The sequence below is a fragment of the Boleophthalmus pectinirostris genome, unplaced genomic scaffold, assembly GCF_026225935.1.
Source record: "Boleophthalmus pectinirostris isolate CB_2022bp ecotype Guang Dong unplaced genomic scaffold, ASM2622593v1 HiC_scaffold_14, whole genome shotgun sequence".
In the NCBI taxonomy this organism is placed as follows: domain Eukaryota; kingdom Metazoa; phylum Chordata; class Actinopteri; order Gobiiformes; family Gobiidae; genus Boleophthalmus; species Boleophthalmus pectinirostris.
The window spans coordinates 24,793,553-24,820,082 of record NW_026571047.1 but is presented as its reverse complement, the minus strand read 5'-3'; the positions used below and the strand labels follow the sequence as shown (position 1 = coordinate 24,820,082).

The following is a 26,530-nucleotide window of genomic DNA, read 5'->3' as shown; positions in this document are numbered from 1 at the left end:
GCTTATAGGTCCTGGTTTTAGGTCTCGGTTTTAGGTCTCGGTTTAGGTCCTGGTTTTAGGCCCAGCTTATAGGTTCTCGGTTTTAGGTCTCGGTTTTAGGTCTTAGTTTTAGGCCCAGCTTATAGGTCCTGGTTTTAGGCCCAGCTTTATAGGTCCTGGTTTTAGGCCCAGCTTATAGGTCCTGGTTTGAGGTCTCCTTTGAGGTCTCCTTTTGAGGTCCTAGTTTTAGGTCCTGGTTCAGATCCTGGCTTAGCCCTGGTCTAGTCCTGTAGCAGTGACTTTAATTCATGGGTCCATTAGAAGATTGACGGCCACAGTTTTGAAAGCGTCGATTCAGAGACACTGGACATAAATCATTGTGACGTTGCTCAAAGACAAAAGATGAGCAAAGAATTGAATGTGACAGAAATAGAAAGTCCGTCTGGGTTTAACTGAACAACAACAGATACGAAAGTGTCAAAATATTATTCAGATGTTTGGAAATACTTCTAAAAGAATTAATTAAAGGGGCTTATTTGGAAAAAAAACATATCTGTCATATTTTTGAGAACTGGAGATGGTGAAATTGTTCCTTTTATTCTACTACAAAAATTCAGGAAATGTTGGATATTGGGACTGAGCGATTTGGGGCAAAAACATTAAACTGATTTTTCTGACAAACATTGTGATTGCAGTTTGTGTTTTAATAATAGGATTGTGTGTCAAAATGCACACGTTAAACGGAAGAAGTGACAAAAAGACTGAAAAATAAACTGGCCAACTAATACAATTTCAGAACATGTTTGTATAGATCGAAACTACAGTGTTAGCAGTTTTTATACAATACAACAGAATATTAATTATGGGACTTTTTGCCGCCTTTGCGATTTGCCAATTGCGTCCATTCTTATTCAGAATGTCCTGTTGTATTTGCAGATTCTTGTTCCAGTCTATTACACAAAATAGAAATGGAATCGTTGTTCGTAGCTATGAATGAAAAATATTTGACTGCCATGCCAGCTCTGTGGAAATACGTGAATTGTTTGAAATACGTTGTCAAATCTAAGTGCAAAGTGCCTCATCTCCTTTCTGATCTTTCTGTTCAGGTGAGGAGGACGAGAGGGACCAGTCAAAACTCGAAGAGAAACTGTGGGACCCCGAGTGTCCCCTCACCAACAAACAGATCGACCAATTCCTGGTGGTGGCACGGTCAGTATAGAACTCATTTAATTTTTTATTTATTTGAATATTAAAGCTACAATATGTAAATTTTTTGCCAATTTGCCTAAACAAAAGCCTTTTTTAAATTTTTTGTTGTGTTGCTTTGAAAAACAGAGAAAAATACATTCTTAGTGTGAGCAGACTTAACTCTAGAATCAACAACTAGCATGCTAATAGCGAACCAGCTGTACTTCTTGGTTCTCAGGTGATAAATATTATAAATTTATTATAGTTTGACAGCTCACAGCAGGCTGATTTTGGTTCTAAGAGCTGCTTTTACAACATATCTGAACTGGAGCAAAACAGATTTTACATTATGATCTTTAAAAAAAAAAAAAAGGTTACTGCCTCTTTTTAAAGGTGATTACAATATACCTCCATGCATTTATACCTTTTTGAGACACTGTAAAAGAAGTTGAAGTTGTAAATTGGAAATGGCCCATAACAATAAGGCTTAAAATCTTTATAATCATGATCTATTTGGACTGAACAATCTATAGTTTTGGATTGAAAATCGCAATCTCAGACAGTATGATTTTGGGAGCGTCAAAGCAGTGTTTTTTGTAGTGCTCCTAAAGCCCAATTTAAGGGCGAAGTTTAATTACTCGTCGACTCAACACACACTGCTCTTGTCGCCGTTGTTTTAGATTTATTGGTCGAGGTCTATGCGTCATGAAGTAATCCACCACCACAACACAAGGAGGCGAGGATTTAAACCTGGCATTTGTGTAAAGTTTAACATGAACCATCTCCAACGCGATAGAAGCACAAAATAGACTCACCATCATCATCAGCACATCCTCTGTTACAGGAAGAACACTCATATTCCACTGAGTTGTGTCCTTTAGTCTGACAGAAGCTGAACCTCATCAGCGCACAAGGAGCGAGCTGTTTTTTTTCAGCGCTTATAGTTTATGCAAATTAGCCATGTGGTTTTAAGTTTTGTTTCTGTAAAACGTAAACAAATGTGCGCAAAACTGCATTAAACACATTATTACTCAATCTATAATGAAAGAAAGGAAAGCGGAGTACAGGAAATGTATGTAGAGCGGTGGTAGAGAGGACCAATCACAGTCCTTGTTGCTTGTGTAAATTGGTCTTTACGGTCCAGCGTCAAATCGTCGGTGCAGGACTCTGGTTTGATGTAAGTTTCTGTGATGTTTGCAAATGTTCATGCGCACTGAAACTTGATTTGAAAAAAAGTGTGGATAAAAACAAATGCCAGAAAAATCGTAATTCAGGTTTTTCTTAAAATCGTTCAGCCCTATGATGTATCAAAATGAACAGTGTCTTAAACCAGGTATATGAAAATACAAAACAGATCTCTAACTATGCAGACATTTTCCATATTAGTTCTACTGGAATTATAGATTACGGAGAATTTTCACTTAAATTCGACATTCGACACCGCAAAAACAGAAATGCATAAAGTGCTGTCCTCATTTTTACTGGAAACTCAAATGATTTTCTTTATATTAGAAGCTCTTCGCACTGCTGCTTTGACCCAACCCCGGCTCTCATGATAACCTTGAGTTTCTTAGATTAAAAGTGATTCAAATGTACAAGCTTCAAGTTTGTGCTTTTAATAATCCACCCAGGCAAACTGCACGGACATTTTTGAATACATTTGCATACATTTCCATATCTTATTAAAGAGTTTTGTACATTTTCCCTCGTCCATTCTACAAAATATGCAGCACATGCTTTAGTTTCATTCAAAGAAATCAGAGCGAACTTTGTCACATTTTAAAAGGGAAACAATTTAAAGGTGCGCTGTGTAACTTTTCCAGTAAAGGGTCCACCACCTGGCTGAGTTACAGGTCAGATCTGTTGAGAGGCGCGTCTATTCAGTTAAAAAATAATGCTTGGTTTTAATTAAATTCACCTTGACTTGATTAAAAGCAAGATAGAAAGGTTTAATAATGGAATGAACATTTAGGGTCACCACGACTAGGTGTGCAAAAATATTGAAATATCGATATATCGTATCGCTTCATGTGATGATACAGTATCGATATCGTGGGCTGCTGTATCGATATATCGCCAAGAGTACTTTTTGTTATATTTTACTAAATTATTTTGTTAGAGCTACAGTTTTGTTGCTTGTTTAGAGGAAGGAAACTTTTTTTATGCAACGCATTTGACATTTTCACTGTTTCGATGATTAAAATGTTTGTTTCATATAAACTTTGCACAAGAAGTGGTTTAACAAAGACTTTTAGTATCACAGCCATGATTTAGCCTTTATTTTTATTGAACTGTATCGAATCGATTTGAAATATTTCGTATTGAATCGAAAGCTCACTGTATCGAGATATGTATCGTATCGTAGCCTATGTATCGAGGTGTGTATCATATCGGCAACTTCTTAATGATACCCAGCCCTAACCACGACTATAAGAAAAGTTACATGGTGTATCTTTAAATGCCATTTTTACACTGCGATAATGTAAACAGAATTTTAAAAGAACCTAAAAATCATTTCTTTTAGATCAGGTGTAATTAAAATAATTTAATCAACCATTCATATAGTCCAAGTTTTTCCTCTTTGGACATTTTTGAGATAATTCCACATGACAGATATTTCAAGGGTCTTTTATTCTGGTTCTTTTGATGAGAAATTGTATCACAAAGTCTCGCTTTCTGTATTAAACCAGCTCACCCCGCAGTTTGGAGCTTTACTGACATGTTCTGAAATAGGGCAGCAACTACTGATCAACAAATTGTGACTTGTCGACTTAAAAAAATAATTGTAGTCAAATTTTTATTGTTGTTATATGGACCACTACAGGCTCAAACTCGTATCAAAAGCCAATTTTATGAGAAACCCCAAAATGGCAAAAAATATGAATTATTATTGCTTTGTATTTGTAAATATTCTCTATCTAGAAGCCTTCAGTCACCGTATTTCAGCCTTTATTTGGTTCATAATGTATTTGAAAATGAACAGTAGAAATAATCATTTAACTCTGCTAATTGAAACAGGAATATCTGACCAGTCGAACAGTAAATTAATCTTTAGTTGCAGCCCTATTCTGAAATACATGGGTTAGTTGGAGGAGTTGTTGTTGTTTTTGAAATTATTATTCGTAGTTGTGTAATATTTATTTGAAATATGTCCTTGTCTGTGTTCCTCAGGGCGGTGGGGACGTTTGCTCGCGCTCTGGACTGCAGCAGCTCAGTCAGACAGCCCAGTTTACACATGAGCGCGGCGGCGGCCTCTAGAGACATCACACTGGTAAGTCACGCATCATTTATTTATTTTAACATATTACATAATTCAGATGAACTATTTACACTTTTGGTCTTAATTTGGAGTCATAATTTTAGACCGGGATTCCAAATTTCTCACAATCTCTGTACGCTTTGTAGCTTTATATTCGGTTAATGCCATCTACAGTGAATACAATGAATTAATAACTCATAAAATAAAGTAAAATGGGCTTTTATACAAATTTTATGAAGATGGACAAGGCAGACATTAAATCATAATGGGAAAAATAGTCAAATTTTCCTCCTCCAAAGTCTGAACTCTGCCCCAAAACACATGCTTTTACTGACACGTCATTTTATTTGAAAGGTTTACAGCGGATTCTGGCTAATGACTCAACCCAAAAGCTGTTTTATTATTTCAAAAACTGTCCTACCTGTCCTGTTTTTACTGTTTTTATGCAATCACTGTACGTTTTTATACAAACATGGTCGTCTTCACTGTTTTTGAGCCTTGTCCTTTTAGGTAGTGTTGTTCCGATACCATTTCCGATTCGATTTCGATACTTGGCCTTGGCGTACTCGCTGATTCCGATACCATAGTGTAAAGAAAAGGCTAATTTTAAAGAAATGCAAGAATAAATAAGTTTTCAGGACTAAAATATGTTTGAAATCTTACCTTTAGAAGCTCCTGTTCTGGACTTTTAACTAATAAAAAACTCCCCTGAAGCTCACTCCCTCTCTGTGTTTCTAAACTCTCCTAACATTTCCTCTTTTCCCATGTGTAGTTTCACGCGATGGACACTCTTCACCGCCACAACTACGACCTCTCGAGTGCCCTGAGCGTGCTGGTGCCCGCGGGGGGTCCGGTCCTCTGTCGAGACGAGATGGAGGAGTGGAGCGCTTCGGAGGCCGCCATGTTCGAGGAGGCGCTCGAGAAGTACGGCAAAGACTTCAACGACATACGGCAAGACTTTGTAAGTACACGGGAACTAAACAGTGATTACAGCTGAATATTTAATTGGTAATGTACATGGTTTTGAGTAGGTATGGTACAATATTCAAATTTGATGTCACGGTTAAAATTATTATGATTAACCATTTATATCACGATAATTATTAAAGTTACCCACAGTTCAAAAATTTTATGGATTTGATTAATTATACTTTTAATATTAATAAGTTCCATATTTTAACTAGTGTTACAGAATTGTACTTTGTTATGAGTGAAAACAACAACAATGTAGAGAAAAACATCAAGGATAAGTCACTTTTTCCTTAACATTCTGATGGTAAAATGGCGATTATCTTCTTTGACGATTATCACGATTATAGAAATGTCCCACGAACAATTATTATTATTGTTTATTGTCACTTCCCCAGTTTTGAGAGCTCATTGATTTTGGCAAAATGTCTAATTGCAATTTTCTTGTCAAGGAAGATTTGTGATTTAATTTAGAATGGTAGATTTATTTCCAAGTTCAGCGTAAACATTTGAAAGAACTGCTTGTCTTGACTTCAGAGTTACCAGATTTTAAAAATGAGGCAGGACTTTTTGAAAGTTGTTAATTACTTGCAGTCATTGGGATTTGATAATAGTGACCATTTAAACAGCAATCTAGATTAGAGCTAGACCGAGATATCAGGCCAATATTTACACTTTTAAGAGTATCACAATTGACCTTAAATCTCCAGTACAAGATTTTTGGGGGGTCAAACAGCTGCCTAAAAAGTTACATAAGAGAACACTGCACAAAAGGTGACTTTATTTCTCTCTTATCCAGTTTGTAGTAAAACAATCTCGTCATGAGATTGTACTAAATTCAAATGACATATTTCGGGAATTTTTTTTTTTAAAACATCCCAAAATATGAGCAGAGTTTATCAGCCATTGGTTTCTCTGGATTCAAAACAATCTGTATCTGCATCAGCCATTATTGAACCGTATCGAATTGATTTGAAATATATCGTATCGCATCGAAAGCTCACTGTATCAGGATATGTATCGTATCATGACCTGTATCGAGGTCTGTCATCATCATCATCATCAACTTTATTCCAGATTCATGGTCCATTTTAAGAAACAGACAAGGACAGTGACAATACAAAAGAATAAACATTCATGTTTTTAAAAGACAACCACACCAGTGTTTCCACATACTGGACTGATATCTTATTGCACTGAATCTCATATTTGTGAGTGACATTATCATTTCATTGTCTGATTTGTTCAGTCTGCAGATAAAACTGTACATTAAAATTCTTAGTGCAGCTTGCAAAGTGTTCACTCGTTATTGTTATGTGTCGTAACGGCAACTTTTTTATGATCCCCTGCCCTAATCAGAACACTGAAAATGTTAAGTTTTCTTCCTCTAAACAAGCAACAAAACTGTAGCGCTGTAACAATTATTTAGTAAAGTATACCCAAAAATACTCTTGGCGATATATCGATACAGCGATATACAATATTTTTGCACAACCCTATTCACACAGTACTTCAGTTTGACCTGGTTTTATTGTTCTGCCTTTTCTGTTCTGCCTCTAATTCATCAATGTCCAGAATCACCAAGGTCTCGAGCCGTCACTGTCACCTCTGTGAAATCTGGGTCAGTGTTTTGTGGTGTATAGATTGAGCCGTGCCCACTGCCACTGTTCAGAGAAAGCACATTATATAGGCCTCACAATATAAAGTTAATGACGATTTTTAAGCATTTAAAGTAACACTGTAATGTGAAAGCCTAACAAATTGAACTCCTTTCTACTTTATAGAAAATTAAAGCCAGTGTATGTAACATTTTGGACAAAGTATAGGCTAAAATGAAATCTTTTTGTAGTCTTACACGCTTACTGTGAGCGGGTTTGCATTTCCACAAACTTGACTCCTGACTTTATAATATTACACAGTATGTCATAAAACTTGTCTATTAGGGGTGTAACTATATCCAAGTCTCGCGATACGATATTCTCACGGTATGAACCTCACGGTACGACATTTATTGTGATATCGTGGAAAACCTCACGATATGGTGGGGAGGCTCACAATTAGGGATGTAAAGATATCCAAATCTCTCTGTACGATATTTTTACGAAATACATTTCATAGTACGATATTTATTGCGATATTTTCTGGATGTTAACAAAACTGTTATTATGCTACTTTTTCCTCTTAAAATGCCTTGACAAGACTTAATCCAAAGAAGTAAGACTTAAAAGTGCTTCGAAGTGTTATTTCTTCTTGTAGTCTGCACTGAAATGGAGCAAAGGATCATGGTCTATGTAGTTCCCTTTGACGATACGATATCACGATATTTCGGTTATTGTTACATCTCTATTATCTATCTCCATGGAGAATGTTCTGAACTATGGCTTAAACTTTAAATTTCTGTGGAATCAGAAATTTTACATACTTTAGCTTTTAAGTACTTGTACAAATTTGGGGAAAGGGATTCTGGTGCATCTTAATTAGGCCAATGCCTCAGTATATAAAAGTGCTAAAATAACAAACTTACAACTGAAACAATAGATTACAATGTGAGGAAATTTAAAAAAATACACAAAATTAAAGATTGTGATACAACAAAAATATAAAATACATTTGAAATAGAACTGGGTTTGGACTGGTTGTGGACCTGATTGTGGATTTGGTTTGGGACTTGTTTTAGTTGAAATATAGTCCTGGTTTGAGTCTAGTTTGTTTTGTTTGGTGCTGATGTTAAATCTGGTTGGCCATTAAGTGGTTCTCAGTTGAGACTTGGTTAGGGACTTGGTTTGGGACCTGTTTTAGTTGAAATATAGTCCTGGTTTGAGTCTAGTTTGTTTTGTTTTTTGTGCTGATTTTAAAACTGGTTGGCCATTAAGTGGTTCTCAGTTGAGGCTTGGTTTGGGACTTGGTTAGGGACTTGGTTTAGTCCAGATTGTTTTAGGAGATAAAAATATACACAAATCAATTAGAAAGACTGTGATAATACATTTGAAATAAAACTCAAATTCATAAACTCACCAGAAAAGTGGATTTTGCAAATTGTCCTTTTCCAATTCTAAATCATCAACATTGACAAAAACAAAAATATTTAACCTTTCAGAAGTCAGCAGTTATTGGAAATTACTGTTTTTTTTCTGTTTAAATGGGCAGCTGTTTGTTGTGTAGTTGCAAAATGGATCTCACCTGGAGGTTACATACAGGACAGAAATGTATAAAGGTGTTCAAAATAGACTTTGGTTGTTTCGAAATGGTTGGTTTGGTTTGTTTTGATACCAAAGTCAAAGCTGTCGACTGGTGGCTCACAATAAAGTCTTTGTCAAAACCTGAACAAAAGGAGACGATGTTTTGTTTATTTTGAAGAACGAGACACAAAGAATCTGAAGGGAAACATGTCAGCACCATCACAGCCTCTGTCCTGTGTCGGATCGTCTCAAAATGGCTCCAAAAGAGGCCGCCGTCTCACATCGACTTTTGGGAAAAATACATAAAACATCTGATCTGCTATTGTGCTTTTTCTGGCAATTATGCAGTAAAATTGGTGCAGCGATTTCATACCTGAAGTTAAATTCTTAAAGGACAAATATTGTTTCAGTGGATCTTCGATTTAAATAGTTAAAGTTGTTTTTGTCTTAATATGTATACATTATTTTATTTTACCTAAGGGGAGATATTATGTAAATCAATTCACCAACCTATCGCCGCCCACTTCCCTGGACTTATGATTCTTCAGATTCCAGGATAAATGTTGCACACTTATTTTAACATGTGTAGTTATTTCAGCACAAATAAATCAAAGGCTTACCATATCAAATTCTTCTAATCCAGACATGTCAAACTCAGGCCCACGGACCAAATTTGGCCTGTGATATAATTATATTTGGCCCGTGAGGTCATATCAAGTATGTTTTAGAGCCACTCGCCAGCTACAGATAGACTATAGAGACATTATTTATTTAAAATTTTGTTATGAGTTTTGTATTGTGCTTGTTCTGGATTCAATGTTTAAGCAAAATAATTATTAAACATTTATTTTAATAAGAAAAAGTTTAACATTACATATCTGTAAATTTGAGTTTGACCCTCGTTCTAATCCTTCAGTTTTACTTCACCCAAGAAGAAAAATAAGTTAAGTTACTTCAGTAAGAATCAGTTTTGTGACCATGGAGGCATTTAGGGTAAAAACAACTAAATATTTTATCAGAAGTGCCTTTCGTTTAGACGGTGAAGATGTTTTTGGGTCTCAAAAACGTAAAAATCTGAAACCATCGTCCAGAGTGGAAAAGTTGAATACACTCCTCCGTAGTGTTTCCATCTACACTGCCCAAGACTCAAAACTCTGGTCAGATCTGCTCACGTCGCGTACACGTTTACATCACATACATCACCACTGAGCCGCCTGGCATGCATAAACAATCAAATTCCACACACTTTTGCATCACCGTATGCACACAGATTTCCTCCCGAAAACTCTTGACTAAACGCGGAATAAAAAGTGAAGATGTGACACCACTTTTCCATCTTCTGTTCAATCCCTCATCCTATAAACATAGCTTTATTTTACAGTAATTTTAACTTCTGGCAACTCTATACCCAAAATATTATTGTTACCATAATGTTCTGTAGTTTGGTATTAAACTTTTATTTTTCATTGATTCTGTCAAATTCAATTAGATTTGTAGCTAAACAAAACAAAAAAAAACCTTAACATGCCTTCTTACTGTGAGAAACTTGGCCTGTTATCGCCATGGAGACGGGTCATTTTAATGTCGATCATTTGAAAGCAAAGCCGTAACATCATGGAGATGACCAAGTGACTGACCTGCCAAAGAAAAGCTAAAGAAAAGCATAAACCCAATATCTCGCTTTTAGTTTAAATACTTTTTTTCCAAGCAAAATGAATCTGCCAACTTTATAATACACTTGGGAAAAGAAAAACCTGATTTAAAGGTGCACTGCGCAACTTTTCCGGTGGATGCTTGCCCTCTGTTTGTCTTCACGGAGGTGTTAAGACTGTAATGTTCCACAGTGATGGTAATAAACGTCTATCACCATGGAAACAGATGGTCCATCAGGTTAGCTCTTGGGGGCTGTGGAGTCAAATAAAAGACGTTCAGACGGTGGACGGGTGCAGCAGGTGCCCATGAATATTTATTAACGATCAGAATCACTGTGGCGCAGCAAAGATGGCCGACTGCATTTAAATACATTATAGGCCTGGAGGGGAGTGTGTGTGTGTCGATGTGTGTCGATGTGTGTCTGTGTGTGTGTCTGTGTGTGTGTGTGTGTGTGTGTGTGTGTGTGTGTGTGAACATGTGAATGCAGATCAGGCAATAAACACATTTGTCTCAGGGAAGTTTGAGAGTCGGCCAAGGAAGTGTTTCTCAAAGTTTAGATCTGCTTTAGACTTGGGTTTAGAACTTGTTTAGGCCTTGGTTTGAACCTGGTTTGGGACCCGAAGTTGGACCCGAAGTTGGACCCGAAGTTGGACCCGAAGTTGGACCCGAAGTTGGACCCGAAGTTGGACCCGAAGTTGGACCCGAAGTTGGACCCGAAGTTGGACCTGGGTTTAGTACTTGCTTTAGGACCTGGTTATAGTCTGGTTTTAGGACTCAGTTAAGACTAGGTTTGCACTGGTTGTGGACCTGGTTTAGTCCAGATTGTTTTAGTTGAAATATAATCCTGGTTTGGTATGGGGCCTGGGTATGGGGTCTGGTTATTAGCTATTAGACTAGGTTTGGATTTGTTTTAAGACTTGGTAAAGACCAGATTTACACTGGTTTGAAATCTGGTTTAGTCCAGATTGCATTAGTTAGAATATAGTCCTGGTTTGAATCTAGTTAGTCCTGATGTGAGTTTCGTTTGTTTTGTTTAGTGCTGATTTTAAAATTTGTTGGACAAGGACGTGCTTCTCAATTAAGACCAGGTTTGGGACCTGGTTTGGAGCTTGGTTTAGCTGGTTTGGTCCACATTATTTTAGTTGGAATGTAGTCCTGGTTTGAGTTTAGTTTGTTTAGTTCTGATTTTAAAACTGGTTGGCCATTAAGTGGTTCTCGCTTGGGACCGGGCTTGGGACCGGGCTTGGGACCGGGCTTGGGACCGGGCTTGGGACCGGGCTTGGGACCGGGCTTGGGACAGGGCTTGGGACAGGGCTTGGGACAGGGCTTGGGACAGGGCTTGGGACCGGGCTTGGGACCGGGCTTGGGACCGGGCTTGGCTTAGTTGGAATATAGTCCTGGTTTGAGTCTAGTTTGTTTTGTTCAGTCCTGATTTTAAAACTGGTGGGCCAAGGAAGTGGTTCTCAGTAAAGACCTGGTCTGGGACGTGGTCTTAAACCTGGTTTGATACCTGGTTTGGGACCTGGTTTAGTCCAAATTGTTTTAGTTACAATATAGTCCTGGTTTCGGTGAATTTGTGACACACGGTAAAAAGATGTATTCAGTGTGAGTGCAGTCGCCTCTTGACAGCTTTAACTTGGTCTAGTGGCATCTTCTTGTCTCCATGGGCATATGAGTCATAATGACACACTGTGAAACATTTTATGCAAAGATAACCTCCGCGGAGACAGCTCACCAGAAAAGTTGCATAGTGCTTCTTTTAAGTAGCGATTTTTTTTTTTTTGCGAATCCCTTAGAATCCTCGTCGTCAGTTTATTTACTATGGTGACTCACGTCTTTGTCGCTGTCAGTCTCCACTCTCGTCTCGACTCATTATCTTTTGACAGCTGTAATTTTAACCTGTCAATTTCTTCAGTGTAAACACGTTTCCATAGCAACGCACTATCTAATCTATTATCTTGCCCAAGAGAGTTCAGAAACGGCCGCTATGACTCAATCCACTGATGGCTTTTTCTTAGTTGTAACGATTCAACATTTGGATGAACTTTTACAACATAATAATGGTAAATAATAGTTTTAGAACTGACATACCATACTTTTCAGAATATATGGCGCAATATCAATAATGTTGAATTCTCTAGTCTATTTTCATACATAAGGTACACTGAATTATAAGGCGTATTATGCCAAACAAACGGACGAACACTTGAGATTAATCCCTTAACCCAGGCGTCCAGAGGTCAGTAAACACAACCAGAAATAATGCAGAAGGCTAATAAAATAAAATAAGGCTAACCCAAAACAAGATACATAGGTCTCCAGGAAGAACAGTTGATAGTTAAGGTCAATTAAATAAAATCAATCAATGAACCTGCCCAGGGACTACAAGTGGAAATTAGTGCTGATGCTACAACCTGGTACAAGCATCTCTCCTGTTAAGTTATGTAAAAAATATGCACTGTCCCTGTCTCATTAAATAAATAAATACATAATAATATTAATACAAAAGGACATAAGGATTATAAGGCGCACTGTCGATTTTTGAGAAAATTATTGGATTTTAAGTGCGCCTTATAGTCCGAAAAATACGGTAGTTTCTAGAATATTTAAGGTCAAATTAAATAAAATGATCATATAACTTGCATTGTATTATCTAATGTAAACTGTTTATCATAGAGAGGGTGAAGAAAAGGATTAATTTTTCAACCAGGCCCGTCGACAGAATTTTGGGGCCCAGGGCAAGAAGCTTCATATGGGCCCCGCTAATGTAAACGAATCCTGCCCCCCCTCCCCTGATTACAACCAAAGCAAAACTGCAAATACTCCCATTATATACTTTGGTTTGTTTTTTTAATACCTTTTAAAAGTTTTGGCTTGTAGAGATTAGTGTATTTTTATCTGTGTTTGATTTTTGTTGTTGAAGATTTGTTTTTGTTTTAAACAGTGACAATAAATGAGCTGCTCAAAGACTCAACTACAATCACTATCAAAGCTCAGCGGCAGGTTTTCAGTGCCAAGATTAAAAACAATAGGTGAAATGGAACTGGAATGAAAATTTTGGCACACTTGGCCTGTCAAGACAATTTTCTCAATATTTTGTTCCTTTTAAGATTCTTCTGAGTGTCTAAACCTATGAATTTAAATAAAATCTCGATGCTTGTAATGTGATCCAATGTCCGTGAAACACATTCTCATGTTTTTTGCATACGACTTTCACTCCCACATTTGTAAAAACTGAAATATTAATCATTTCCTCTCCTTCTCTTCCCCTTCCTTCCTGTTTTGTGTTTTTGTCCATATTTGGGCGTGTGCAGCTGCCCTGGAAGTCTCTGACCAGTATCATAGAGTACTACTACATGTGGAAGACTACCGACAGATATGTGCAACAGGTGAGCCATTACAAATATTCAGAACAAATATTTATTAACACTTAGACTTTGTCCTTTCAATAAAATGCTGTGTATTCCTTAAATCTAAAAACTAAACAACAAACGCCCAATTTAACACACAAAATGAAAGCGGGTCAGCTGTAGTTGTGACTGAAATAATTCTTGACTATTTTTATAAGCGTTAACAAACAATACAGACACTAAAAACCTTATAATGAAGGCAGCAGCAGCATTCTTCAAAATATCAAAAGAATAAACGCTTTGATTTGAATGAATATCCACTTGATTAGGAATTGTTCTTTCTAGAAACCTTCAGGCAACAAATCCACTTTCATCGGGTTAAAAATGCTTTAAAAATCCCAATTTGCAATAGAAAAATAAACAAAACATTTGACTAGTCGACAAAAAATGATCGCTCACTATTAGTCTACTGAAATAACTGTTAAACCAACATTATATTTTTTATCAAATTTGCAAAGTTAGTAAACAAAATTGTCTTATTTGGAACTACACTACAGTAAGGATTAAAATGTTAATCGTGGTGTGTCAGTATATCTGTGTTTTTCTGTTTTTGTTGACTTTTATGTGAAGCTGAAGTTGTTTTAAATATGCTGTATAATTAAACTTGATTTGAATTTAATCAAAATGAAGAAAAACTAATAATTCAGACCAAACTTTTTCATATTAGTTCCAATGGAATTATTCATTGTGGAGAATTCTGACACTTCCGGTAGAGCGAAAAGACAGACACAAATATATACAAAAAAGTTCACATTTTAAATCATTCCAGGAGAATTGACTGAAATATGTTCTGACAAACTAATAAAAGAACCACATTTCAGAACATGTGTGTGGTGTTAACAGTTTTCATGCAGCATAATAACAGGATATTTTGCAGTTTGTGGAGGAAACTATACTTCAAATATTGTGTCTCCTTTGGAAGCAGATGTCCCCGCTTGGATCCTTTTACTAATACAATTTTAATATCAGTTTGGCTCGAAATCACTATCAAACATCTGTCTCCTACCATATAAGGTCGATGATAACGCTGAGCCTCATTCATGAATCTTTTCTTTAAAATGTTTGTAATTTCTACTTTAAGAAAATGCAGAGAGAACTCAAAATGAAAGTGTTCTTAAGCTCCCAAATTCCTTCTTAAGTGACAGTTGCGCCTAAATCACCAACACCCAGCTACAAACCATGCTCATTTACAAAAAAAATGTATATGTATTTAGTTAGAAACACCTTCTCAACATCCGTATATGGCCAATATGGGTTTGGTATTATGACATGTGAAAGTACGAGGGAGCGAGTGAGGAGGAAGTGAGGTGGAGCGTCTACAGACTGTGGCCGTTTTACAGCTTCAGCGTGGATTTCAAATGTCAAAACTCGCAAGAACACGCTCAGTGAGGGAATATTTAAGTCATAAAGTTATTGAAATAAGCCGGCACTTGTCATATTTATCGCACTTTCCGTGAGTGTGGACCTACGGTAAATGGCGAGGGAGGGGGGAGGGCTGGAGTAGGGATGCATAAGGGTGCGCTCTGGTCATGAGGGGTCAGGAGGGTAATGGGGGTGATGAGTCCAGCGCGGTGACCAGGCTCAGGGCTATAACAGAGGCCCATATGGAGAGCACTGGGACTGGGACAGACTGAGACTCACTGCAGTCTGTATAAAGTCTGTTAGACCCAGTAGACCCCATAAAACACCTCATAAATGTTACTGGATCACATAGAAAAAGTTTTGTGAATACTGAAAATGTTCGTTAGAAGGTCTTAAGTACAAAGCAGTTCACTAGTTTGCCAAATTATAATATTATAAAACTATTCTGACCAAAAGTCTATATCTGTTCACTGTATTGTTGACTGATGTGGCATTCAAAAAGTGCTTATTTCTTTTCTAATATTCTGTGGTCATATTTCTGGTCTGTTTTCACCTGTCAGTCTGAAGTGTGGTTTTTAATGATGTGATGTTTGTTTGTTATAGAAGAGACTGAAGGCGGCGGAGGCAGAGAGCAAACTGAAGCAGGTCTATATACCCACATAGTAAGTACTGAACTCTCCCTTAAAGATGCACTATGTCACTTTTAGGTTGGAGGTTTGTTACCTGCTTGTTTCTATGGAGATGTCATCATTGCTCTGCCTGTAATGTTCCATAGTATGACATTTGACAGCTCTACCTTACATTTATTCATTTACAGGTGGATTTATGGCTCAAAAATACCTAGAAAAACGGGCATTCTGACATACTGTGCTATTCAGTTGTAAACAAAAGCATATGAGAATTTTGTATGGCAAGATATGACATTTGACATACAATATACACATAAAATATCTGTATTTTTACACATTCTCATAAAAATATAGATATAAGCAGGATGTATAATGTGATATCCATCAAATACATGGGATTCTTGTATTTATCGATTCATGTTTGTTTTCTCTCAAATGTTACTGATTTTAGATTTGTGCATAATAATTTGATAATTATGTAATGTTTATGGGTTTCAAAAGCTACTATAGGCTCTATTCACGCTTACTAGAAGAAGTTTGGAAACATGCGGATGACGACTTCCGGTGTAGTTACGGACACTGGGCATGTGATAAACCCGTGGATTCAGAAGCAACGTCTTCACAACCTGCCAAAACTTTCCACGGGGGATGTGACTCTAATCGTGTCTTCGGTGTCACTTACAGGCAGCTGGTTTTAACTGTTGATCTGCTTTGTCAAATTATAATACATAAATGAATAAGCAATTTATAAACGGAGAAAAAAAAAAGTGAGAATACAATGACATCTAGATGAAGAAAACCGGTCCCCATCGCTAACAGAGCCCGAAGAAAGTAGTGATTTTAATGTTTTTTTTTTATGATTCATTATTTTTTATTATAATTTATTTAACAAATACAGTAATCAACACATCAAACACACACGCACAATTTTATGGCTCCCTTATTTTGCTATTTTGGCCAATGAATATAATTTAAATTCCTTTTCTCTCTCTCTCACTCCCCACATTTTTTAGTAAACACGTTCATCAACATTTTTTGTCGTTCAAATTTTTCCAAACGTCTTCCAGGTTTGTGATGTAAACGTGAATAGAGCCTATTGTGTTTTAAATTGTTAATCTCTATGGAAACTTATCTTAATTTTTCCTCATAATGAAACCGATGGATGGCTTTCGTTTAATCAATTAAAGAAGTTGTATCGTGTACCAAATATCAAATATGTCCGTTGTAGTTTTGTCCTAATCGTCCGTTCTTCCTCCTGTGACAGTAACAAGCCGAACCCAAACCAGATCTCGATGACCAACGGGAAGATGGCGACGGTGAACGGAGCGGGGCCCGGGGCCTTCCACACAGCGGGCGGCGGGAGAGCCTGCGAGAGCTGCTACAGTAAGTACAACATGACAACTATAAAATGTATTTATTTATAGAAAATGCAGCACAATTACTTCAGAGGAGAATGTGACAGTGAATGAAACTGAAAACACACAAACCAACATTCTTATAGAGGTGCTAATTGAAGGAGCAGCAATTTAAACTTGAAAAAATGCACATATGCCATCTGAGTGTGCTGGGTATTTTTTCACTTTCAGTCTTCATCCAATTATCAAACTTTTTCTTTTGCAAACTTGCGAGAAAGAGCCCTGTGAGTCACTATGACATTTTTGGGGTGAGAGCGGATTGGCTCAGCAAAGATGGTCCTCCCTGGTTCACTTCTCCTTTTGACTAGGCGACTTTAAGCTGTCTTGACTTTCAGAGAGCAAGCCTTTGGGAAAAAAAAAAAAAAAGCAAGTGACCCAGCACCACAAAAATGTTTCGAAAGTAAGCAATATATCAAATGTTTCAGGTCACTTCCCAAAATAAGACCTCCAAAGTCGCTGTAAAGATGTGGGCTTTGCAACTCTGTGCGAGCTAGAAAGATGTTAGATTCAAATACCTGCTTCTGTCATGGTTTGAAGCTTTAATATTGCAATGCATGCGTTTTGCTTTAAACTTAAATCTCTTCAAAATAAATATTCCTTCGGCTGTATTTCTTTTTCTAAATAAATATAGTGAATTATGGCCTGCACAGTAAAGTATCCATTTATATATACTTACACTAAAAACAAGCCACATGGTAACCAAACCGAGGGAGCACATATGGACTTAAGATCACGACTTTGGGCAGTGAGAAATGACCTGGATGCCCCGCCACGCCCAGATCAGACCGAGGCATTTAGGACGCAGCCATGTTTCCACGACAACAGCTGTCAGTCTTCAGCCCTGAGCCATCTCTCCTCTCGGCGTCCGTAGATCTGCCGTCTTTATCGTACCCTGCAATTTCACTGCATTCAACATGGATGTACTTTTATTATATATAGTTCTTGGCCTGCAGTGCCATTTTTGTAACAGTAGGGGGCGAGTGAAAGAAGAAACATCTCTGGAGTATAAAATTACCATCTTCTGTCACATTTATAGAGCAAAGTTTAAATTAGAACTTTTAAACCAACTTAATATGTAAAGATAGATAAATAAACAGATAAAGTAGATTCATTATTTATTAGCAGATAAAATTTGCAGTAGTTTTCTGTAGTAGTGTGTTTTATAAATGCAGATTAGGGTTGGGCGGTAATACAGTGTTACAGTATCCCGCAACAGTAGTGGTTTCATTACCATCATAAAACACCAAAAATTTATATTGTAAATTATTGATACCTAAATTTGTTTGCTCAGCACAAATTAATGTGTGGTTGTATTTTCAATTTAATGCTATCATGATTTAAAACGAATATTATCTATAATGTTTCTTTTAACTGCGTGGGGAGATGACGTTCGATTAGTTTTGTTCTGTTGTCACGTGACACTCATAAGGGAGACCAAGACAAGACGGCAAGTCCAGCCTCAAGAGAGTTGGTGCCAAAAATATATATTTATATATACTAGTACTTCTGCAATTTGGCAGCATTTTGGCTTCAGGTGCACATTTGTTTACATTTTACAGAAATGAAACTTAAAACCACATGGCTCATTTGGATAATCTATAAAGCGCTGATAAAAACAGCTCTTTACTTGTGCGCTGATGTGGTTCAGCTTCTGTCAGACTAAAGGACACGACTCAGTGGAGTATAAGTGTTCTTTCTGTGACAGGGGATGTGCTGCTGATGGTGAGTCTGTTCTGTGTGTGTATCGCGTTGGAGATGGTTCATGTTAAACTTGTCAGATCATAAATCTGCAGGTCATACACATAGACCATATAGCGAGCCGTCTTTGTAGATTACCAAAATCATACTAAAACATTTTGGTAATACTGTATACCTCGGTAAAATCTTCTGAAGCTTTAACGGTATAAAAATTTGGATACCACCCAACCCTAATGCGTAGTCATGAACTTTGTCGTGGCACTGTAAGCATTTACCAAATATCGACTGCAAACAAAATAACTTCTCATTTTTAAAGCCCCAGTATGTAAGTTTTTATTTTTAAACATTTTTATTTTTCGTTTCGGTTGTTTTTTATTGAAAAACTTGGGCCCAGTGGGGGAGCTTGCATCTCCACAAATCTGACTGAGTTTTATTTTGCCTGGAGGAGCGCCCCATCTGCTTGTCAGTTTTTGTTTAGTTTTTTTTTTTTTTTTTTGGCTGTAATATTCCGCAGTTTACTTTGTTTTATTTCCATGCAATCATACAGATGACATGCCAGAAAGTTGCACAAAATTACAACTTCACAAACTTGGTAATTGGTATTCTAGCCGTAACAGTGGGTTTGAGCAGCATATTTCCATCTTAATGTCCCTAAACCTTCACAGCCCTTTTTATCCACCATATTCTCCAAATGTCAGAGCTTTGGTGAGTGGTGAATTAATTTCGACGGCGATGAAACACAGGCAGGAGATAAACACTGATGAGCACTGGGATTCGGGGACCTCTTGTACCTCTAACCAGCTCTAATCTCAGCCCTGTCCTCTTCGCAGCGATGCAGTCGGCGCAGTGGTACTCCTGGGGCCCTCCCAACATGCAGTGCCGTCTGTGCGTGTCCTGCTGGATGTACTGGAAGAAGTACGGGGGTCTGAAGATGCCGAGCAGAGCCGAGGGGTCCGAGGAGAGAACATCACCCACCCCCACTGGCAATGTAAGCGTCAAGGCAAGAACAGACATTTTATTACTTTTTACACAAGCGTACGGGGTTTCACAATATTTCTCTGCACAAACAAATAGAGCACCCAAGTTTTAACACAGATTGATGATTGTTCTAGGTTTTTTTGGGCTATAAAATCACCTCTAATTGAATAAATGTAAGGTAGAGCTGTTTAATGTCACACTGTGGAACATTCCAGGCCTAAAATAATTCAAATATGGACGCTTCATGCCACCAGTCTCAGTATAAACCTATATTAAACACTGAGCATTAAGTGTGTGCAAAAATGTTGAAATATCAATATATCGTATCGTTTAATGTGATGATACAGTATCGATTTCGGGCGCTGCTGTTTCGATATACCACCAAGAGTATTTTTTGGTATATTTCACTAAATCATTTTGTTACAGAGCTACAGTTTTGTTGTTTGTTTAGTGAAAAGAAACTTGTTTATGCGACACATTTGACATTTTCACTGTTCTGTAAGGCTGGGTATTATTAAGAAGTTGCCAATACGATACATACCTCGATACATAAACCACGATACGATATACACCTCGATACATAAACCACGATACGATATACACCTCGATACATAAACCACGATACGATATACACCTCGATACATAAACCACGATACGATATACACCTCGATACATAAACCACGATACGATATACACCTCGATACATAAACCACGATACGATATACACCTCGATACATAAACCACGATACATATACACCTCGATACATATAAACCACGATACGATATAAACCTCGATACATAAACCACGATACGATATACACCTCGATACGTAAACCACGATACGATATACACCTCGATACGTAAACCACGATACGATATACACCTCGATACATAAACCACGATATGATATATACCTCGATACATACCTCGATACGTAAACCTCGATACGATATATACCTCGATACGTAAACCTCGATACGATATATACCTCGATACAGTGCACTTTCGGTTTGATACGATATATTTCAAATCGATACGATACAGTTTAATAAAAAATAAAGGCTTAATCATGTCTGTGATACTAAGAGTCTTTGTTAAACCACTTCTTGTTTAAAATTCATATGAAACACAAACATTTTAATCATCAAAACAGTGAAAATGTCAAATGTGTCGGAACAAGTTTATTTCTTCTAAACAAACAACAAAACTGTAGCGCTGTAACAAAATAATTGAGTAAAATATACCAAAAAATACTCTTGGTGATATACCGATACAGCAGCCCACGATATTGATACTGTATCCTCACAAAAATATATATATAATATATAATATATATAAATGATACGATATATCGATATTTTTTTTTTTTTTTTTTGCACACCCCTACTGTTCTGATGATTTAAAATGTGTGTTTTCTATTCACTCTGCACAAGAAGTGGTTTAACAAAGACTTTTAGTACCACAGCCATGATTTAGCCTTTATTGAACCGTATTGAATCAGTTTGAAATATATTATATCGAATCGAATGTGCACTGTATCGAGATGTGTATCGTATCGTGGCCTGTGTATCGTATCGGCAGCTTCTTAATGATACCCAGCCCTACTGAGCATCTATTGTTTTGAGAGGAAATAATTATTCACAACTATGAACCACATCATGACACCAAATGACAGAAGCTCCAAGCTCCACTTTTCGATCCCTGAGCCTCAAACCACTAAACGCAATACAGTTTATCATTTTCAAAGCGACTTTTTGGAGCTTTGAACTATTTTCCCTTCTTAATGACCATCTCGAAGTTGTGTTTAGTGACTCGTGCACATTTGAGTAATCGTTATAATCCTGTTTTTAAGACGAGTTTGATTCGTTCTACCCGTTTTCACCACCAACGCTATATTCTCACTGCTCCATACTTGGTTTTCTTAATCAGTGACACACAAAGGATTCAGAAGTGTCATGCAGTTATTTTTGCACGAATGAAAAACAAAGATGCTGCTCACTACGGTGATCTGTAGAGTGTTGTGCAGTAGAGCAGCTCTCTGTTGTGATTGTGGTTATGTTTTTTGGATAAATTAAGACAAAAATCAGTTTGGAGAATAGTCAAAAGAGTGAGACTAAAACTAAATAAGTTTCTTGTGTAAATTACCACCGCTGTATGTGCCGTAATAAGACTTCCTGCTCGTTGCTGTTTTGTTGAACCTGTAGTGCTGGTTATAAAAGTAAAACGCGCGACCTTTTCTTAAACAAGACCTCTTGTTTCCAGGCAACAGCAGCTTCTCTTAACTGAGGAACAACACGTCTGGACATAATGTTAAGTCATATGTATTTTAAACTGTGATTCCAGTTATTGCTCTATTCAGTTAATAAATACATAAGAAAATGAAATGGAAATTACAATTAAATAAACTCATGTTGAGAATGTATGCTTGAACCTTAAGCAAAAACACTTTTATAACACACAGCGGCTTTGAAAAAGATTGGGTTCATTCTTTCTTTACAGGATCAGGATTTTGATTGTTTAAAAGAATAATTATTTCAGTTTCAGCCTAAAAAACATGGTTATTTTTTTTTAAATATATGATTTAAGCAGCTCTACATGTGCCCACTGTTTTAATTCCCAATGCACACATGAGCAAACGCTGCCAAAAAGTTTTAAGATCATCTGACAACTTGAGTAAAAATGAAAAATGGAGCTTGTGATCAGTAGTGTTCATGATTCTGTTTAGGAGTTCGATTTTCAACAAAAAGGTGAGAGTGACTGATAGAAAAACTTGATGTGATTGTGATTTTATGAGAGAGATTTAACAGCATTAATCATCTCATCTGTTGTAGATCCAGCTAAATAATTTCTTTCTGGTCAAATTGTGTTCAAACAAAACTCAGATTAAAATCTTATCTGAGTAACAGAGCTTCAGACTAGGGTTGGGTGGTAATACGGTATTGCAGGATCCCGCGGTATCAAAAAGTAACAACGGTATGAGTTTTTTTACCGTCATTAAAAAAATCTGCAGCGCATAAGAACCTAATATATATTGTAATTTATTGATACATAAATTTGTTTCCTCAGCACACGTGACAGTGTGGTTGTATTTTCAATTTAATACTATCACGATTCAAAACTAATAGTGTTTATAATGTTTCTTTTAAATGTGTGGGGAGATGATGTTTGATTAGTTTCGTTCCGTTGTCACGTGACGCTCATAAGAGACAAAGACAAGACGGCAAGTCCGGCTGCAATTCAGCTGGTCCCAAAAATATATACTAATACTTTTGTTTACATAAAGCGCTGATAAAAACAGCTCGATCTTTGTGCCCTGATGCGGTTCGGTGTATCGCGTTGGAGATGGTTCATGTGAAACTTTTCAGAAATTATAAATCTGCAGGTCGTACGCACAGACCTTAAAGCTGTGCAGCTTCCTAGTTTACCAAAGTCGTACTAAAACATTTTGGTAATAGAGTAATACCATACATCCTGGTAAAATCCTGAGAAGGCTTAACAGTCTCAAAATCTGGATACCACCCAACTCTACTTTCTGTTAGTTAGTATCACACCCCCAAGGAATGTTGATTACGTGGGCTGTAAAGTACCAGTTGTGATGTACGCTGTTGCAAAAATACACATTTCTGTATTTCATTGACACTGACATTGACTTGCTAACTGCTCTGTCTGAGGCTTTGTTCAACTTTAATCTGATCTTTTATTTTGACACAATCTGACTTGAGCTGTAACTACAACAGACGTGCTGCTAAACAAGTCCCTCTCAAATAACATTAATCAACAGTTTTTCAGTTCGTCGCTCTCAACTTTTGGTTGAAAATTAAACTCCTAAAAAAGACCATGATCGCTTGTATTGATCAGATGCTTGTAGATGTGCTGTTTAAATCCATTTTGTATTTTTTCTAAAACCTTTTTTTTGGCTGCGTTTACAAATGTATGCTTTGTGTCTCCGTGGCAACTGGTGAACTTTGTGCAAATACACATAACTGTAGAGCACCCCCAGCATAGGGTGACCAGATTTTCAAAATTCTAAACTGGGACTCACGTCGTTTAACTTTGTGCATTCTTGTGTCAGTCATAATCTGAGGGACTTCTGACGCTGCATTTTTGTGCTTTATGGTCGTTCACAAACACGGATTTCTGTATTTTGACTCAACAAATGACAATTTATGCTCCTCTTTACTCTTATCGTAGATCAGATTAGTCAAAAATCGCGATAGTCCTGTTGTAGTCCTGGTTTAATCTTAGTTTAGCCTTGATTTAGACCTGGTTTGGATCAAATTGGTCAAAAAATAGGGACACTTGGGGCATTTCTTGTTTAAAACTGGTACCGATAGAGACGTGCATATTCGACAAAAACTGCAACTGTGTGCTCGGTCCAAAGACAAAAATAGAGCAAAAAAAAAAGAAAAAAGAAAGAGATTCGCACTGCAGTTCTTCGAAGCTCCCAAATTTTAATTTCAGTGACACCACAATGTGACATTTTGAAACTTTTTTTTTTTTTTTTTTTGTACTATTTTTATATAAAACTGGGACAAATCATTGGTTTTGTTTAAATCTGCTGGGACATGGGGCACAGGACTCAAAACTAGGACTGTCCTGGATAAATATTGACGTCTGGTCACCTTCAGTCCCATTAGTCCATGTATCATTCGTTTTTCAAAATAAAACCAAAAATAAGAAAACTAAAAAAACAACTATTTTCTTCATTATTTGTCTCCAAAACCAGAATTTAAAAAAACAGATAATGATTAGTTTTTTCAGTTTTTGATTTTGTGTTTAAATTAATAATGGAAACAAATGGATAACGTTTCCTGTTTCTGTGACTTAAACTGTGATGCTGGACTTTTGCACCACATACGGACTGAACCCGGACTGAACCCGGACTGAACCGTTTTTTGTCCTGGTCTGGTCCCGGTCTCAGTCCCGGTCTCAATCACTGTCTAGTCCTGGTCCAGCCTCGGTTCCCGCTCTCAGTCCCGCTCTCAGTCCCGCTCTCAGTCACGCTCTCAGTCACGGTCTCAGTCACTCTCAGTCACAGTCTGGTCCTGGTCCAGCCTCGGTTCTGTTCCCAGTCTCAGTCCCGGCCTCGGTGCTGTTCCCGGTCTGATCCCGGTCTCAGTCCCAGTCCAGTCCTTGTCTAGTCCTGATCTCAGTCTCGGTCTGGTCCCAGTCTGGCTCCAGTCTGGTCCCAAACCTGGTTCAGTGTTTTGTTTTGTTTTTTTTCCATTTTGGTTTTGGAGACAAGTAATGAAGAAAATGTTTTGTTTTGTTTTTTCATTTTCTTATTTTTGGTTTTACATTGAAAAACAAATGAACGAATGATGCACGAATTCTCCTCCAGTTTCTCTTATTCATCTTCCTCTCTCTCTCTTGTGTTTTTCTGTGCAGGAGCCTCGTGCGCGGGGTCACGTAGCGCGTCAGTCCAATCACATGGTCCCGATGCGAAACAGCGGCAGCCCCAAATCGTCGATGAAGACCAAGCAGGCCTTCCTCCTGCAGGCCACCCGCCTCACCAAACTGGCCCGCCACATGTGCCGCGACATCATCAAGCTGCGCCGCGCCGCACGCAGACCCTTTGTGCCCATTAACTGTGGCGCCGTAAAGGCAGAGTGTAAGAGCTCCTTTAATTCCTCCTAACTGCTGCCACATGGACACACACCTCACCTCACCAGTCTGTTTTTATTATTGTTATATTATTATTTTGTTTTTGTATCTCCCGCCCCAGTTCCAATAAAGACTGCCTGTCCTCATCCTGAGTTTGACCATCGTTTCATTTGTGCCTTTTTCACTCTTTTGTTGAATCCATTGAATGTTGCACAAACTCATTCACACACGTCACAGAGTCTGAGCCAGCTTCATGTAGACGGAGAATGTATCTGAATAAAGCTCCATTTGCACTGCTCCCCCCTAGGGCCGCACTAGATTGGAAAAAAAATTGCGATATAGCTGTTAAACTGCAATTTTAATGAGATTGCAGTGTTTAATATGTATATAATATAATCATTTCAGTTGTAATAAACCAAAAAAAAAACATGCTTTAATTTTCTAGTGAAATTCAATCAAAATAATCACGTAAATCAAGACTAATTTTGGTCTTATTAAGGAAAATCATTCAAAAAGTCAGCTTTATTTAACATAATCATTAAAACAAACTGTTTTTTTATCAGGTGGAGAAACCTGGTGTTATTATGATTTATTTAAAGGCCTTTGTTACACTCTTTTCTGGTCTGTGTTATGTTTCCTTATCAAAAACAAACCTGGAGTTGTTTTGTTTCATTCACACATGTCACATTTGGACTATTTTCTTTTGTCAAACAGAAAACACTGTTCCACCTTGTGATGTCATGTGGTAATCAGGGTTCCCACGGTCATGGAAATCCTGGAAAAGTCATGGAAATTGAAAATTACATTTTCTAGGCCTGGAAAAGTCCTGGAATGTTAGTATCTCTTTCACACAACTACAGCGTTCTGTTAAGTTCTCATTAGACTGTTATGATTATTTCTGAACGTCTGCACCTTTTATTTAAAAGAGATGACAATAAATGCACTTAAAAAAACTATAAAACCAAACCATAAGGTGGAAAAGTGTTAACATTTCATATTATATTTATCATATATATCATATTTGATCAATTGTACAAATGTAGGTGCAGTAAAGTCATGGAAAATTCACTTTTAAATAACGAAAGTCATGGAAAAGTTTTGGAATTTTGTCAGTGAAACATTGTGGGAACCCTGGGTAACACAGGAAGTGCTCCACTGTGTTTGTAAACTGTATATATTTGCACCAGAATCATTTGGGTTATTCAAG

The 26,530-nt window shown here is 37.3% G+C and overlaps 1 protein-coding gene across 2 annotated transcripts in view; it reads left to right on the top strand.

The window, feature by feature from the left end:
• mta3 (metastasis associated 1 family, member 3) overlaps positions 1 to 25,475 on the top strand; it is a 52,351-nt gene extending 26,876 nt beyond the window's left edge. The window contains exons 7-14 of one of the 2 annotated variants that reach the window (XM_020940678.2): positions 1,086 to 1,188; positions 4,339 to 4,438; positions 5,199 to 5,387; positions 13,542 to 13,616; positions 15,603 to 15,661; positions 16,893 to 17,011; positions 19,572 to 19,729; positions 25,108 to 25,475. In XM_020940678.2, coding sequence (XP_020796337.1) covers positions 1,086 to 1,188; positions 4,339 to 4,438; positions 5,199 to 5,387; positions 13,542 to 13,616; positions 15,603 to 15,661; positions 16,893 to 17,011; positions 19,572 to 19,729; positions 25,108 to 25,356 — 1,052 coding nt within the window. In that variant the 3' untranslated portion in view covers positions 25,357 to 25,475. Of the gene's footprint in view, positions 1 to 1,085; positions 1,189 to 4,338; positions 4,439 to 5,198; positions 5,388 to 13,541; positions 13,617 to 15,602; positions 15,662 to 16,892; positions 17,012 to 19,571; positions 19,742 to 25,107 lie in introns of both variants that reach the window. The other variant, XM_055150234.1, reaches the window with a different exon arrangement.
• The last annotated feature ends 1,055 nt before the right edge of the window (positions 25,476 to 26,530 follow it).